This window comes from Hemibagrus wyckioides, linkage group LG15 (assembly GCF_019097595.1).
Source record: "Hemibagrus wyckioides isolate EC202008001 linkage group LG15, SWU_Hwy_1.0, whole genome shotgun sequence".
In the NCBI taxonomy this organism is placed as follows: Eukaryota; Metazoa; Chordata; class Actinopteri; order Siluriformes; family Bagridae; genus Hemibagrus; species Hemibagrus wyckioides.
Genome location: NC_080724.1, coordinates 12778365 through 12795000, shown reverse-complemented (window position 1 = coordinate 12795000; position 16636 = coordinate 12778365). Strand labels below are relative to the sequence as shown.

General features: G+C 41.1%; 2 protein-coding genes and 1 long non-coding RNA gene across 6 annotated transcripts in view; 2 read left to right on the top strand and 1 right to left on the bottom strand.

The window, feature by feature from the left end:
• The window catches only part of tut4 (terminal uridylyl transferase 4), a 15565-nt gene extending 10985 nt beyond the window's left edge, over positions 1-4580 (top strand). Inside the window, exons 26-31 of one of the 4 annotated variants that reach the window (XM_058409409.1) lie at positions 1-93; positions 191-294; positions 465-927; positions 1716-1827; positions 1920-1997; positions 3666-4580. The exon at positions 1-93 is cut by the window's left edge and continues 62 nt beyond it. In XM_058409409.1, the coding sequence (XP_058265392.1) occupies positions 1-93; positions 191-294; positions 465-927; positions 1716-1827; positions 1920-1953 (806 nt within the window). In that variant the 3' untranslated portion in view covers positions 1954-1997; positions 3666-4580. Of the gene's footprint in view, positions 94-190; positions 295-464; positions 928-1712; positions 1866-1919; positions 1998-3665 lie in introns of all 4 variants that reach the window. The other 3 variants (XM_058409408.1, XM_058409407.1, XM_058409406.1) reach the window with 3 other exon arrangements.
• Positions 4581-4843: 263 nt separating this feature from the next.
• On the top strand, positions 4844-9816 carry LOC131365677 (cytochrome P450 2C23-like). The gene is made up of 9 exons (XM_058409410.1): positions 4844-5562; positions 6366-6525; positions 6960-7112; positions 7252-7412; positions 7638-7811; positions 7944-8085; positions 8235-8422; positions 9023-9164; positions 9280-9816. Exons 1-9 carry the CDS (start codon positions 5368-5370, stop codon positions 9489-9491), a joined length of 1527 nt encoding a protein of 508 aa, XP_058265393.1. The 5' UTR covers positions 4844-5367; the 3' UTR covers positions 9492-9816.
• Positions 9817-9920: 104 nt separating this feature from the next.
• Positions 9921-11378, bottom strand: LOC131365678 (uncharacterized). Its single transcript, XR_009206727.1, has 3 exons — positions 11296-11378; positions 11107-11202; positions 9921-10567 (listed from the first exon to the last, which is right to left on the bottom strand). It is a non-coding gene; the product is annotated as an uncharacterized LOC131365678 (long non-coding RNA).
• Between the last annotated feature and the right edge of the window lie 5258 nt (positions 11379-16636).

Sequence of the window (16636 nt, the reverse complement as noted above, 5' to 3'; positions counted from 1 at the left end):
AAAGACGCTGTTTCCAGTGTGGATACGTCGGACACGTCCGAAGAGAATGTCCTGATTACAGACACCTCCGACAGAGAGGAGCTCCTACACAGGGTAAACACACACACACACACAGTGCATCTCTGTGTGTTTACATGTTCAGTAGGACATAATGTTAATCTCAGTGAACTAATTCCTACCCCCACTCCAGTTCCTCAGATGGTCCGTGCCATGGTGAGCTCTCAGGCCATCCCCATTCCTCAGAGTGGTACGTCCCAGGATCGACCTGGCCGGACCAGGCAGCAATCAGAATGTGTAAGAACCAATAACTGTCTGTCTGTCCTTTTTTTTCCTCCAATTCTTATATTTGTCTCTTTCCTGTCTGTCGGACTGCTTACTTCCTTTCTGTCTGTTATTCTGTCTGTCTTCTCTCTCTGTCTTCTGACTGCATGTTAAAGTCTAAATGTCTTTATTTCTGTCACCAGTCGGACACGCGTCAGACTCCTCCGTACTCACCCCAGCCATCTACGTTCATCCAGTCCTCCGTCTCACCTCAGTCGTCTCAGAGCAGCAAGCCTTCACCAAGCTCCTCGTCCTCCGCTCCGTCCAAATCTTCCCATCATCCCTCTCTCGCTCCTTCCGCCACTCCTTCTCAGCAGCAGCAGGTTCATCTGTCTCTCTTTGGTTTCACCCCGTCTCAGTACATGGGCATGCTCTCACCAGGCACCTGGCCCTCTCATCCGCCCTCCCCGGGGGTAAAGTACCCGATGAGGAAGGGGCAGGGAAACGGAGGGGCGGGACACACGCCGAACCCCACCCCCGTTAACCTCAACGACCCCAGCATCATCTTTGCCCAGCCGGCAGGGCGGGATGGAGGGCCACACTGGCACAATCACCATCTGAACAACCCTGAGGCAATGGTGGCAAACGGCACGGTGGGGAAGTCAGGTACACACTCACACACACAGGGGGGTGAGCACTGCGTGGATGTGTGTGTGTGTGTGTGTGTACTGAGGAAAAAATATGAAAAAAAGTTGCCTTTTTTGTGCATGCTGTGAGTATTATACAGTATAGTAGACACAGTACATGATTTCAGACACACCTATACGTTCATTCTCTCCTTCAGCCAGCCAATCAGAGTGAAGCTGAGGCCAGGAAAATCTGTGATTATTTTATTTTATTTTATTTTATTTTATTTTTTTAAATAATTTAAGCGATGTTGATTTTATAGCTGACTTGATTCGTATTTAACACACTAATGTTAAAGGTCATGTTCCTTTATATAGAACAATCTATTTGTTCTTTAGTTCCTTTTTCCCATATTGAGAAATTCAGCTAAAATATTTATTCTGGTAAATTTCTGGACATCACATGTCTGCAGAGACATGAACAGAAGATATGAGTGTATTTATTCAACTCTTTTGGGTAGTGTGTGTGTGTATGTGAGTGTGTGTGTGTGTGTGTGTGTGTGTGTGTAGACATGCAGTATTGAGCTCAGGTAAGTTTCACGAATAGGGTGAGCACTTCTCTTCCTGTCTTCTCACGCTACGCTCTTTAGCACAGTGTTTAAACACAAGGTGTTGAATATTATTTTCTTCCATTTACCCCCCTCTCTCTCTGCCCCTCTCTGTAATATGAGAAACTGTCAGCTGTGTCCTGATGCTAGACCCATGCTACACCTGATCAGTTTTATTAAAACATCTCTTCTGTTTTTCTCTCTGTCTGTCTCTCAGAAGCAGGTTTCCAGGCTCCGTTTGGTTCTGTAGGTCAGGTTTCCCGCACACTGGGCCACACCGGTGCTGGTTCGATATCCGTCTCATCCTCTTGGGGTTTCCGCATGCCGCAGCCGTACGTGCAGCAGTCCAACAAGCCCTTCATCTCCCAGGGTATGTCCTCAATGCTAGCCGTTAATCTCTGGTGTCTTACGTTTTTTCTTTAAGCATGAGGGAGAAGGTGAGGATTCATTTAATCTGAAGAACACTGTTGCAGCTGTGAAGCCTGGTGGAGGCAGCATCATGGTGGGTTTGGGATTGATGGTTAAAGGGAAAAATTAAAAGAATGGCATCGTGCGGAATGATGATTAGATCACATATACAACCCAGAATTCCGGAAATGTTTGGATGTTTTTTAAATTTGAATAAAATTAAAACTAAAAGAATTTTAAATCACACAAGCCAATATTTCATTCACAATAGAATGTAGAGAACATAAGAAATGTTTAAATGGAGAAATTTTACACTTTTATCCACCAAATGAGCTCGTTTCAAATTTGATGGCGGTTACAGGTCTCAAAAAAGTTGGCACGGGGGAAACAAAGGGCTGAAAAAGCACGAAATTAAGATTCAGCTATGAGAACATCTAGCAACTAATTAAGTTAATTGACATCAGGTCTCTTAGAAGTAAAGATAACCCGAGGCTCTCCAATCTGTGAAAGATTGCGTAAAAAGATTGTGAAATACTTTAAAAACAACGTTCCTCAACGTCAAATTGCAAAGGCTTTGCAAATCTCCTCATCTACAGCGCATAACATAATTAAAAGATTCGGAGAAACTGGAGAAATCTCTGTGCTTAAGGGACAAGGCCGAAGACCTTTGTTGGATGCCTGTGGTTTTCGGGCCCTCAGACGACACTGCATCACTCATGGGCATGATTCTGTCATTGACATTACTAAATAGGCCCAGGAATACTTCCAGAAATCGGTAAACGCAATCTGCCGTGCCATCTGCAAATGTAAACTGAAGCTCTATCATGTAAAAAGAAAGCCGTATGTGAACATGGTCCAAAAGTGCCGGTGTGTCCTGTGGGCCAAGGCTCATTTAAAATGGACTGTTTCAAATCACAGACGTCATGTCCTCCGGGCTAAAGGGGAGGGAGACCTTTCAGCATGTTATCACCGTTCAGTTCAAAAGCCAGCATCTCTGATGGTATGAGGGTGCATAAGTACATACGGTATGAGCAGCTTGCATGTTTTGGAAGGCACTATGAATGCTGAAAGGTATATAAAGGTTTTATAGCAACATATGCTCCCCTCCAGACAACGTCTATTTCAAGGCCTTGTGTATTTCAGCAGGACAATGCAAAACCACATACTGCAGCTGTTACAACAGCATGGCTTCATACTAGAAGAGTCCGGGTGCTGAATTTGGCCTACCTGCAGTCCAGATCTTTCACCTATAGAGAACATTTGGCGCATCATTAAACGAGAAATATGTCAAAGCTGGAAACCTATATCAGGCAAGAATGGGAGCAAATTCCAACACCAAAACTCTAGAAACTCATAACCTCGATGCCCAGACGTCTCCGAACTGTTTTGAAAAGAATGAGATACTACACCATGGTAAACATGCCCCCGACCCAACTATTATGAGACCTGTAGCAGGCATCAGATTTGAAATGATTTCATTATTTAGTTTATTTTATTCAGATTTAAAAAATGTTCCAAAATTTCCGGAATTCGGGTTGTAAAAGCGTAAATAAATAAATATTGTAAAAGTAAATAATAAAAAATAAACTATACAAAATATAAAATAAATTCTCTAACAGACTAGGTTATGAAGATTTGTGTTTTAAACGTGTGTGTGTGTGTGTGTGTGTGTGTGTGTGTGTGTGATTTATTCTTTATCTGATAGATGGTGTCTCTGGTGAGGTTTTGTGTATAAACAGGATGTTGTTGATGTGGTTCTCAGGTGCAGTGGCGAATCAGCACTTCCCCCTGCTGCAGTCCGGACGTCCCGTCAACCTCAGCTTCATCCAACAGAAGAAATAACGAGCGGCGTCTCTTTTCTTTTCAACCCAACGCCCGAGGTCCTTATGGAACGACAACGAAGAGGGAAAAAAAAAAACAAACAGAATTAAGAAAGTCTAACTTGGCATTTGGTCACTAGACTTTTTTAAATGAATTTTATCATTTTTTTTGTACAGTTTTTACATTCATTTTTTTTCGTCTCATCACATTGATTTGTGATAAGAAATGTTAAATATTTTAATGCCCCTATTTTTAAAGGGGTCCCCCCCCCCCAAAAAAAAGAAGTGTTTTTATTTGTTGTGTAAAGTACGGATTACAGTTAATCCTGTTTATTTTTATTGTTGTATTCATATTTTTGCTTGCATAAGGACAAAGGCTTTGGATAGGGATTTGTTTAATGAAAAATCAGCATACCCGCTCCATAAGATTATTATGTAGTGCCAAAAACAAACAAACAAATGATCTCTTTCCTCAAAACTCTTCAGTAAAAACCAAGAAAAGATACGAAAAGAATAAAAAAAAAAATTAAGAAAAAAAGATCAAGGATAAAAAAAAAAACAAAAATAAAGAAAAAGCAAACCAACACGCTGATGTTGTAGTGGTTCTTTATCGTGTTTCTGAGTCTTTATTGTGTTCTATCAAAGTTTAGGTTTAATATTAAACATGGCTGACTGGGGGGGGGAAAGACCAGGCGCTTTGGATCAGTGAGTGAGTTAAAAAGCCAAAAAAAAAACAAAGCACTGCCTTAAGAAGCGAAGCTGCAGTGATATCAGGTGAAGCAGAAGATTGGTGATACTGTCAGTGAGAACAGGAAGTGAGCTGCTACATGGAAATGTAACTAGAACAGGATAAATAATACAGGGTGTTATTATTAATGAATAACAAATAGTAATGTTTGGTAAAGTGCTGTATCAGAGGAATAAAACACTGATCACCTATCAGTACATACGGTCACAACTCGTCTATTCTCTCTCTCTCTCTCTCTCCCCCTCACCCTTCTATCACATTCTTTATCTCTTCCCCACTCCTCCTCCTCCTCCTCCTCCCCCCCTCTCGCACCTCTACCACCCCCCACCGCCACCCTGGCTGAAATAACGTCACGTATGCACGTCAGTCGTCCACTGTGTTTATTTCCAGGCTTGAATGTCCTGTAAAATTCATTTCCTTGTTCCAAACGCTTGAATTGTGTGTCTTGATTAAAAACACAGATTGTCTGTCTGGGACAAGTGTGTAGAGGCCGCCTGTGTTTCCTAGATGTAATTTGAGAGATTGGATCAGAATCAGTCTTAGAGATGCCTTCAATAAAATCTGTACATAGCATCTACAGTCTGATCCACCTACTGTCTGATTCAAATGCAGTCTGATCACTTACAGTCTGATCATTTAGGGCTATGTTAAAGCCCAGGGTGAAGCTCTGTTTCTTTCACACAGAGGAATGTCGGTGACACACCCCACTGATTGCAGTTCTGTTAGATCTTTACATGTACAGAGGTGAAGAGTGAAACCTAAGAGCGTTACACGAAGTTACATCATTACTCTCTCTCTCTCTCTCTCTCTCTCTCTCTCTCTCTCTCTCTCTCTCCTTCCTCCCTTTCCTGTATGAACAGACCTCTGTTCACTCAGTCACTCTGCTCTCTCTCAGCATGCAGTCTGTACTCCGATATCTGGACCTGGGTTCTGTGAGCCTGGCCGTGTTACTCGGCCTCGTCACTCTGGTTCTGCTCGAGATCTTCAAGTTGATTGCCTCGAAGAGCCGATGTCCTCCTGGACCCACACCACTGCCCTTTGTGGGAAACCTGATCCAGTTCATGAAGGACCCGGTGAACACCACGAGATCGGTCAGCTCTTACTTTCTGTTTTTTTCATTGCTTATGATTCCTGAAATTCATTTTTTGGCAAGGTTCCATTCTTTCTGTGTGTGTGTGTGCATGTGCATGCTTATCTGATGTTCGTGTTAAACCTTTACAGGGTTGTGTAACAAACACGCTGCTGCCCAGGCTTTACATCTGCACTTCCTCATTCAGACGTGTTTACACTTGTTGTAAAGTCTATATGTAGAGTGTTCTCCAAAGTTTGTAGTGGAACTGATCTGGATGTGATTTTATTTCATGAACCAACACAACACAGTTTTAGGGGGAAGTTCTGTCTAGTGAGCAAAATGATTTAATTACATAAAAATACTTGTCATTTCATAAATATTCACCCTTTTTGGTGTGAAAGCTCTAAGCTGGTTAGAATTGAAAGGAGGTGACCTGTAAGTCATTCAAGTGTCACATGATCTCAGCATAAACACACCTTGTTCCTGGAAGAACCTGTTGTGTCTCACTGCATCATTTCAACCTGTTAGGGATCAAAACAAGTCTGGGAAAAAGTTCTGGATTAATGTTAATCAGGGTTTGGTTTATAAAAAAAACATCTGAAAGATGTGAAACTTTTTCAGTGTTATATGTTGCAGAAACCTTCATCCACACGGTGAAGCGTGGTGGTGGTAGCGTTATCGTGGAAACTGGTCATTGTGGAGTCTCTACTGTATAACTAAAAAAGATTTGGTTTTAAAAGTTTGAACATCCAACAGAGTGACCATTAAATCCAGCATGACCTTGTGGTTTCAGTGACATTAACGTGACTCTTTGCTGTACAGACGTTGCAGTATGGTGAGCTGTGCTCCATGTATGTGGGCCGGAGGCCGATGATCGTGCTGAATACCTACGAGGTGGTGAAGGAGGCACTGGTTCAGAAAGGCAGTGTGTACTCCGGGAGGCCCTACATGCCTTTAATAGAGTGGATCAGCAATGGTTACGGTCAGTACTGCTGGAGTGCTGATTTATTTCTTTTTAGCATTGTAGAAGTTTAATGTTTTATTTATTTATTTATTTTATAACATAAAAGCAGTGCTAAAAATAAGCAATAATTAGTAACCGAGCTAATTCTAAAACTCCCCCTTCATTTGTGTGACTAACTTCATTAAGTAAATAAATTATATTAATTAACATATTTTATTTTTAACATTTGACTTAACACAGGATTTTAATGTAATTAATGTGTTTTTAACATTTATTTCCAAATTTTTTATTCTTATTTATTTTAATTATTTAATTAATTAAATAATTATTTTTTATTACATGTAGTGTTTTTGTTTCCAATAATCCTGGATTCACATATACTGTATAATAAACACACAACAATAATAATAATAATAATAATAATAATACAAATTTCTGTCTGTCTGTCTCAGGTATTGTTGCAGTCACATACGGCCATGCATGGAGGCAGCAGCGGCGTTTTGCTCTCCACACATTTCGTAACTTCGGTCTGGGGAAGAAGACGGTGGAGGAGCGAGTGGTAGAGGAAGCGCACTGTCTCATTACAGAGATGCTTAAACATGAAGGTCAGTCACTAAACCCAGAATTGATCAGATTCACTCACACAGATTAAACACTGTATCCTTAATGTTTAGGTGTTGGATTACTTCCTAATTAAATCCATTTCCCTGCTCCATGCTCCACTTTTTCTATTTTTTTCCTCAGGGAAAGCCTTTAACCCCATGCACCCCATCATGAATGCCGTCTCCAACATCATCTGCTCCATGGTCTTCGGAGATCGCTTTGACTACGACAACAAGCGCTTCGCTAAACTCCTGGAAATCCTGAACGAAAACATTCGGCTCTCTGGCTCAGCTGTGGGACTGGTAACGTTAGCGAGCAGTAATGAGATCTGGCTTGTGTTTGGTCAGAATTCAGGTGTAGTTTGTTAATAAATTAGAATAGTAATCTGTGTTAAATCCTAATGCTACAAGAGGAATAAGAGAAGTAGCTACACAAACTTCATGACCTTCATTATCTACAGAAAACATCAGAAATTATGCTTTTTTTTATTGTAGAATGAGTTTCGTTCTTATTTCTTTTATCTGTAGATCTTCAACTTGATCCCTTTTATAAAATATTTGCCCGGCCCGCACCAGAAGGTCCGTCAGAACGCCAGCGCTTTAATAGGGTTTATCCGTGAAGTGATGGAGGAGCACAGAGAGAAGCTGGACGAGGAGAACCTGCGCGACTACATCGACGCATACCTGGTGGAGATAAGCAAGGTGAGAAGCTCAGCCGTCAGCCATCACCCACAATTCAGAGTTAATCACCGGAATGAATTTACACATATGTGCGGAGTTTGTCTTAAACAGGGTGTGTCTCAGGTTTGTTCTATTCTGGGGTTTTTTGAGCAGCAAGAGTCAAAAGAAGATTCAACGTTTCATGAGGAGAACCTGCTGATGTCCACCGCTGACCTCTTCCTGGCAGGAACGGAGACCACAACCACCACTCTCAGATGGGGTCTGATTTTCATGATGAACCATCCAGAGGTGCAAGGTACTGTAACTACCACTGACATGGAAACCACATGGTCCTGTGTTTAAACTTTATGTGATGATTACACAACATCTTTAAAACACTGCCACAGACCTCAGTCAGAGGAGAATGAAGGCAGTGAGTAAAGCTGTGCTGTTTTGTGACCTCAGAACGTTGTCATGAGGAGATCGTCCGTGTGCTCGGGTATGATCGCTCTCCCTGCATGGATGACCGCATCAGGCTGCCCTACACTCACGCCACCGTACACGAGATCCTGCGCTTCGGGAACATCGTTCCACTCGGCGTGGTTCACCAAACTACAGAGGAGTCACAGCTACGGGGATACACCATCCCCAAGGTATGAGCTGTGGAGGAACGTTCTCACACATGATCACAGATTATTCACGATTTTATCACTAGAGTCAGTGAATGAAAATATCCCATCAGTGCGTTGTCTTCTGGAAAAATCTGTTATTTCAGCTAGGTCTATTAGTTACATTTATTGTTTTATTTCATGTTGCTGAATGTTCATGAAAAACAGGTTCCTTCCAGTTCTCACTTACGTTATAGCAGCTATACATTACAACAGCCCACAAAAATCAGCTTGTTGTGTTACTGAGAAACTCATGGAAACTCCTCTTTAATGAAGATGTCAGAAAACTTCAAGCTGCAGCTTCACCTCTGACTGATACACAGTGCTGATTGTGGAGACTCCGTCCACATGTCTCCTTAAAGAAGATGTGTTTTTAATCTGTTTATTATCAGTGGAGTGTGTTCTGTACACATCCCTGTGAATGAGCTGTTGCTATGGAACCGATAAGGTATCAGAGAGAGTGCATGAATATAAACCTGCGCTACAGTCAGAGCTGCGGTTAGAGAGAATTAATCAACACCTGACCACCAATCAGAGTCCAGCAGCTCTGTGTGGTATGAATTATTTGTTCTGTTTCTGTGGTAGGGAACCGAGATTGCACCCAATTTAATGGCCATAATGCAGGATAAGGAGCACTGGAAACACCCGGATACCTTTAACCCCGAGAACTTCCTGGACGAGAACGGCCAGTTCTGCAAAAATGAGTTCTTCCTGGCGTTTTCTCTGGGTGAGACACGTTCAATCAAAAGATGATGTTTGATTGAACAGTTGCTTTACCGTGAATTTATGATGGATGTGTGTACTAATATAATTGTGTGTCTGTGTGCGCATGTGTGCTGTAGGTCCAAGGGTTTGTCTCGGCGAGTCCCTGGCGAGGACAGAGCTCTTCATCTTCCTCACGTCTCTCCTACAGAAGCTGCAGTTCTCCTGGCCACCCGATGCTCCGCCCATTGACATGGATGGCATTATGGGTGTGATCAGGATGCCCTACAACTTCAGCATAATCTGCCGTAGTCGGGAGCGTTCTGTTCCAAGTTCACCCGTAACACCATGATGTTCTCCGTCACATCACCGTTATGTGAAACACTGCAACTAGCTTTTATATCTTTATTAACACCAAGAAATTAACAACGTTTCACAGAATTTAATATTAAATATCTCACTTGGAGACTGTAGTGTCTTGTGTCATCTCACAGAGTTTTTCCTCACTGCTCTCATCTCTGGATTTTCCTCATGAACCATAATCGGAAAAAAGCTGCTTTGTGACGGTCACTGGTGCTAATGAAAATGGAGTGAGTGAGTCAGTGAGTGACAAACACAGACACTCAGATCCAGGTTTTTGTTTATTTTAAAAACTTGAAGAAAAAAGTTATTTTTCACTACACCATTCACACGAGGAGGAAATTGTATATAAGCTCCATTATTTTATATTAGAGTTTTAAGCTTTAAAAAAAAAGATGAATACAAATGAAATAAATATACATCTCTAACCATATGTGTGTGTGTAAATGTCTTGAATCTTGTGAGTGAAGTATTTTTACAATTTTCTAGGACGTGTTTTTTGTGGACCTTCCACATCATTAACTGCAAATATGAATGGATAAAAAAAAGCATGACGTTTGTTAATAAATACAATTTTGTAGCTGCTCTAAAGTAAGAGGAATAATACACTTGGGGACGTGCTGTTAGAGGAAAATAATCAACTTCAGCATAAGAAGTGTAACTGCCTCATCACACCACTGTGTCGGGGATTATTTTCCTATAACAGCACGACACGGTGTGTTTTATCACTTGCATAGTAAAAGGAGTTGTTCTATTGCTCCTGCTAAGACAGTGAGGATTTGATGTAAAATCATTGGTGTAAAAGGAGTTAAATCCAGCAATCCACCAGCTAGCTATTTTTAGAAGCAGGTAAGAGGCGTGTTTGAACACTAGTCCCTTTCACATACACGACCCGAGGCAGGGAGAGGAGCAGGTGCCGGACGGATGGATGATCCTTCAGCAGCTCGGAGTCGAAGAGAAGAGGACAGGACCTGCGAGCTTCGGTCAGACTGATACCGTTTGGCCGCTGAGCCAAAACTTCTCTCAGGGAATTAATTAGCTGCTGCAATTTTGGGTTCTGAGGCAGAGCTATGGGTAAAGGTCAGTGGATCCAGATTTAGATTCATTAGGAGTGATTCTTTCATTAATTTTGATTCATTCTGATTCATTAGGAGTTATTCCTTTTGTGCTGATACATAAAATGTATTACAGTAGTAATTGCATTTGTGCTGATACATTGAGAATGATTCATTAATTCTGACTCCTTACAAATGATTCTTTCAGGTATTCTGACTCATTACAAACGATTCTTCCAGTCTTTCTTATTCATTAGTTGTGATTTGTTGATTCTAATTCATTAGAATCGCTCGTTATGAAGCAGAACGAATCGATCACTTCATTTTATTTACTTGGAGTGATAATTTCATTCGTTTATTCTGATTCTTTAGTTAAACTAAGAATTAAACACTTTAACTCAGAATGTTTCTAATTGTAAGTTTATAAAATAGGTTTTAAAGTAATTTATAAAAAATGATAAAATAAGTGTTTTTACCGGCTGTAGTGTGACGTAGGAGTAAAATAATAAGAGAATAAAATTTAAAAGCTTTATTAAACCAATCATTACTTACTCTTAACGCCTGCAGGTAAGTGAGTGACAGCAACATCTTTATAGGATCTGTCCTGAAGCATATCCCCGGCTCTGCTTGTTTTCCCGGTCATTACAGCTGAGTGATACACACAAACACGACAAAATTTATATCAGTAAGCAGGTATCAGATGTTTATCATCTGAAAATCCACAGGAAATCTCTCGCTCACTTTACCGCGATGAATCGATTAAACTCCCCAGATTTCACTTCACTTTCGTTTCAGCTTCTGTTTAACCTAAGAATACAGGCTCCGCCCCCAAACCCAGGTCAACACGAACGTCAGCCGTGATCACGTGATCACAGGTAAACGTGGCTGTGTTTCAAATCACAGCTGCCTCGTGTTTATTTCAGAAAACAGTGTTAAAATACATGAAGAATAAACCAGTGCGTGTCGCGCTGTTGTAGGAAACTAATCAGCGTCAAGTGGAGACACTCTCACAACACCACAGCAATTCACCAATTTCTTATTTATCATTTTAGGCCAGTTCAGTCCTGGGGATGCCCCTGGACACAATACTGGAGGTGGGAGAAAGGAAGATGGCAGCTAAGCTATCATCCTTGCTGAAGAATGACTCTCACCCCCTGTATGACACAGTTACATCTCTGAGCAGCTTCTTCAGTGACAGACTGTTATATCCTAAATGTCTGAAGGAGCGATACAGAAGGTCTTTTCTCTCTACTGCTATTAGACTTTACTGCTCCCAGTGAACCAGTCGCCATAATACACATTGTTCATACTGTTTTTTCTAAATACTGATTTTTATAGTGTTATAACTGTGCAATAAACCTTTCATCATAATACACACTGATGTGTGTGATATTTTTTTAAAATTGTGCAATTAGTCATTTAAATTTTGTGCAATAACAACTGTGCAATAACAACAATTTAAGATGTACAATAACCTAGTGCAATTGTTTGCTTGTGAAATTATTATTGTTGTTTTATTTCTTCTGTATTTATATAGATTTTTTTTAACATGGAAATTGCCCCACTGTGGGACGAACAAAGGTTTATCTTATCTTATCTTATCTTATCTTATCTTATCTTATCTTATTAAATGGTCCTTCAATGTACATTTGTATTTATGTATTATAATTACTTTTATTTAAAATAAAAAGTTTTCGTTTCAAGCTGTTTAAGTAGTTTCAGCCGAATAAAGCTCAATCTGAGGTTTAAACAATAAATCCTCACCTTAAGCCTAATACTAACAAAATTCACCCTCAAGCTAAGAATGGAAGAAAAAAACAAAAACAAAAGCTGCGTAAAATTTATAAAAAATGTAATGTATTTGAGAGGAGAGGTGATTTACTGCACGTGCTGTTAGCCCATTAGGATGGCGCGTGGCAAGACGCATAATTGTTAGCACGTGTGTAGCAAATGATAAGCAGTGTGATTAATGTTCCGCGCATGCGAATTAAACCGGTTCATCATTAAATACGGTTCATCCTGTATATAATTTTTCTAAATATTTTTTCTCTAAGTGTGTGAAAGAGCCCTGAGTGCGTCTGCCAGCCGCTAGATGGCGTAATGACCTCAGACACTCAGGACTGACTCGCGGACTTTCACATCTTCAGTCTTAAAAATACACAAACAGAGTAAAACAAAACAACGTGTGTAAACATGTGCAACGGAATAAAGTAAAATAACTTTTTTTTGTGAGGAGAAATGTGTGTGTTGTTTGTTTGTGTGTGTTGTGTGTTTCTGTATGTCACATGACACGCTGTGTGTTGTCTTATTTATTACTGAAGTTCTGGTGATGGATGTTTATAGCAGCCATGACATAACTGACACCAGGTTCTAATCTGGAACATTAAATGTAGCTCTAAAAAAAAATACTATGATGCTGTTTACTAAATAAAAGTGGTTGAAGCTATTATTAAAGCTACTATTTCAGTTACAGTGTAAAATGTTCATCTTTAGTAAATAATGAAGTAAACATTACACTCTATTACAGTTTTATCGCAAACGAACTTTATTACATATTCACATTAAAAAATAATTTCACTTAATAAATAACATGTTTAGTATTGGATAATTGCTGTCATCCTTCCTTCTGAACAAATGTGGGAATGAGGAAATGAGGGAGTGGGATAGTGAGGGGGTGAGGGAATGAGAGATTGAGGGAATGAGAGAGTGAGGAAATGAGGGAGTGAGGGAATAAGGGAGTGAAGGAATGAGGGAGTAAAGGAGTGAGGGAGTGTAAGAATGATGGAGTGAAGAGTGAAGGAGTGAAGGAGTAAGGGAGTGACAGAGTGAGGGAGTGAAGGAGTAAAGGAGTGAGGGAGTGAAGGAGTGAAGGAGTAAGGGAGTGACAAATTGAGGAGGTGAAGGAGTGAGGGAGTGAAGGAGTAAGGGGTGAAGGTGTGAAGCAGTGAAGGATTAAGGGAGTGAAGGACTGAGGGAGTGAAGAAGTGAGGGAGTGAAGGCGTGAGGGAGTGAAGGCGTGAGGGAGTGAAGGAGTGAGGGAGTGAAGGAGTGAGGGAGTGAAGGCGTGAGGGAGTGAAGGACTGAGGAAGTGAGGGAGTGAAGGAGTAAAGGATTGAGGAAGTGAGCGAGTGAAGAAGTGAGGGAGTGAAGGTGTGAGGGAGTGAAGGAGTGAGGGAGTGAAGGAGTGAAGGACTGAGGAAGTGAGGGAGTGAAGGAGTGAGGGAGTGAAGGAGTGAAGGAGTAAAGGACTAAGAAAGTGAGGGAGTGAAGAAGTGAGGGAGTGAAGGAGTGAGGGAGTGAAGGAGTGAAGGACTGAGGAAGTGAGGGAGTGAAGGAGTGAGGGAGTGAAGGAGTGAGCGAGTGAAGGAGTAAAGGACTAAGAAAGTGAGGGAGTGAAGAAGTGAGGGAGTGAAGGAGTGAGGGAGTGAAGGAGTGAAGGACTGAGGAAGTGAGGGAGTGAAGGAGTGAGGGAGTGAAGGAGCTCCTGTACAGCTGTTCCTCAGTGACTCTGCAGGAGATCTCAGGTTAATGGAAATTTGCATTTCAGATAAAGGTCAGTCCTGCGTGAGAGAGATTTATGATAAGATGATGGAGAGATAAAGAGGATGGAGGAGGACATCAGCAGCTCAGTGCAACTTCCTGCTGATTCACTGCAAATCTTTAACCTTGCAGTAGACACATGCAGACGGTTGGATGAAGCACACCATCATCGCTCACAGCTGGAGGAACGACAACATCAGCAGCACCACCTTACTGCTCAGTGATCTTTCACACCAGCATCCAAAGCCCTCTGGGCCATTTGGATTATTTCGGTCTCACTGATTACGGAGGTAACATGCTAATTCATTAGCAGAGTACAATAACAAGCTAGCCTAACATGACAAAGAGCAGCTGCCATGTGCTCATCGTCTAGTAAAATAAAAACACACAAATCCTTAAAATATAAAACATATTTCCTCTGTTTTACTCTTTATAACAGGTGAAGATTTTTCATTTGTCAATTGTCAACGGGTTTAAAAGAAAATATGTCAGATTTGAAAGCCCTCTGTGTGTGTGTGTGTGTGTGTGTGTGTGTGTGAAATCGCCTTTCAGACAATAAAGCAAGAGATGGTGTGAGGACGCAGGAGGGCCGGTAGAAAAAATGTTCAAGAATAAAAGAAGAGTGACAGCTAAAAGTGTGAAAGGAAAGGGTTTGTGTGTGTGTGTGTGTGTGTGTGTAGAGCTGCCAAAGAGCACAAGAGCCAGATAAATGTCACAGAGACTGACAAGGTGATGAATCACCACTTTAATTCTCTCTTTTCTTATTTGATCATCTCTTTCTTTCTCTTTAGAACACACACACACACACACACACACAGGTACACACGGTATCCCATCCATGGCTTTCTTTATTCAACCATCCATTGTGTTTCTGTGACTCACACATTCTCAGGATTTAATGTTATTGTGTGTGTGATGCTTTTATTTAACACAAATCCTTCATTACTCATACACACTGCTCACCCAATCATTTTCTAGGTTTGTGTGTGTGAAACATTTAAACTGAGATTTTCTGAAGGCAGAGAGACAGAGACACAGAGAGAGACAGGCAGAGAGACAGAGAGAGAGACAGTCAGAGAGACAGAAAGACAGACAGAGAAACAGACAGAGAGACACAGAGAGACAGGCAGAGACAGAGAGTCAGACAGCGAGAGCGAGACAGAGAGACAGACAGAGAGACATGCAGAGATACAGACAGAGAGACAGGTGATGGCTGTAGGAGGTTGTGAATCAGGCTTGAACCTGACAGATGATGGATGTAGAAACACATTTACCCCTAAGCGAGACTAAACCCCCTGAGCTGATAACACCAGGGTATTACGCTGAGACTGAGGTGGTGAGGTTTGTGGGCGGAGAGAGAGAGAGAGAGAGTGATTTATTTATTCATTTATATATATATATATATATATATATATATATAGTTATTATCTTCAGGCATTTTCTTTTTATTTTACATTTTTAAAAAAAATTATTCACCTTTTTGATTTTCTTACACATCGGTTTATCATCACACGCGATCACATGGCTCCTGTGAGGTGTTTCTCCTTCTGCAAACACACACTGCTCTCTGTCCTCAAGCTCGTATTTGGAAACGAGCGAGAAAATGTCGGTGTTTGTGATAATAAAGATAACCGTGTGGGAGGAGCTTAGGGTCAATCTCCTACTATAATCACATTGTTTTTGAAAACAATGACAGAAATACGAGCATCTTGCCCTCTGCTCTCCTCTTCTTGCCCTCCTCTTACCCTCCTCTTGCTCGTTTTATCCTGTTCTTACATCGGTATAAACATGCAGGATGAAAGTCAGCAGAAAGTCTTCCATCATAAGCATGTGAAGGACGTTATCAGTGCATCAGACGTGAGATAACCCGAGCTGATTGGTCGCTCCATATCGTGTCCTTTTTATCCCAGTGTGAATCTCCAACATCTTGAGATGTGTTTGACCTTCAAGAAACAAAGGGCAAGTAAAAGAAAATGAAGGGTTTTTGTAGTGTGTGTGTGTGTGTGTGTGTGTGTGTGAGACTCAGGCACACGCTCCACCACTGACTGTCTCATTTCATTTCTCCACTTTCATTTTGAGCCTGTGATTGAAGAGCTCTCGGGATGATTTCACAGCAACACTGTGGAAGAAATAAAGCCATAAAGATGTGAAATCTGAAATATTTACAGAGCTTCCCGCTCCGTCATGTTCAAACGAAAAGAGCGTATGCTCCCTAAGGGATGGCTCTCGATGTAAACGACATCATTTCCCCTCTTCCCCTCTTTTGTTAAATCAAAACACGTAAATACAGCAGTTTATTCATTACAGAACGTTATACCTTCATAACAGTTTATTACATCACTTCCATTATAGCAGCTAGAAACACTCGTTCCCTGAGCAGCCGAACTTTATTCTCTATCTTCTTGTTAATACGTGAAATCTCAGCTTGTCACGTTACTGAGAAACTGTAAAGAAGTGTAAACTCCTCTGTCCTGAAGATGTGGAAAACTTCCAGCTTCACCTCTGACTGATACACAGCGCTGAGACTGGAGACTCCTTCCAT

Excerpts from the sequence above, each read along its gene's own strand:
- LOC131365677 (XM_058409410.1), top strand. The coding sequence starts at position 5,368 with ATGCAGTCTGTACTCCGATATCTGGACCTGGGTTCTGTGAGCCTGGCC. Across the intron at positions 5,563-6,365 it reads CGGTGAACACCACGAGATCG|ACGTTGCAGTATGGTGAGCT; the intron begins GTCAGCTCTTAC and ends TTTGCTGTACAG. Across the intron at positions 7,413-7,637 it reads CTGGCTCAGCTGTGGGACTG|ATCTTCAACTTGATCCCTTT; the intron begins GTAACGTTAGCG and ends TTTTATCTGTAG.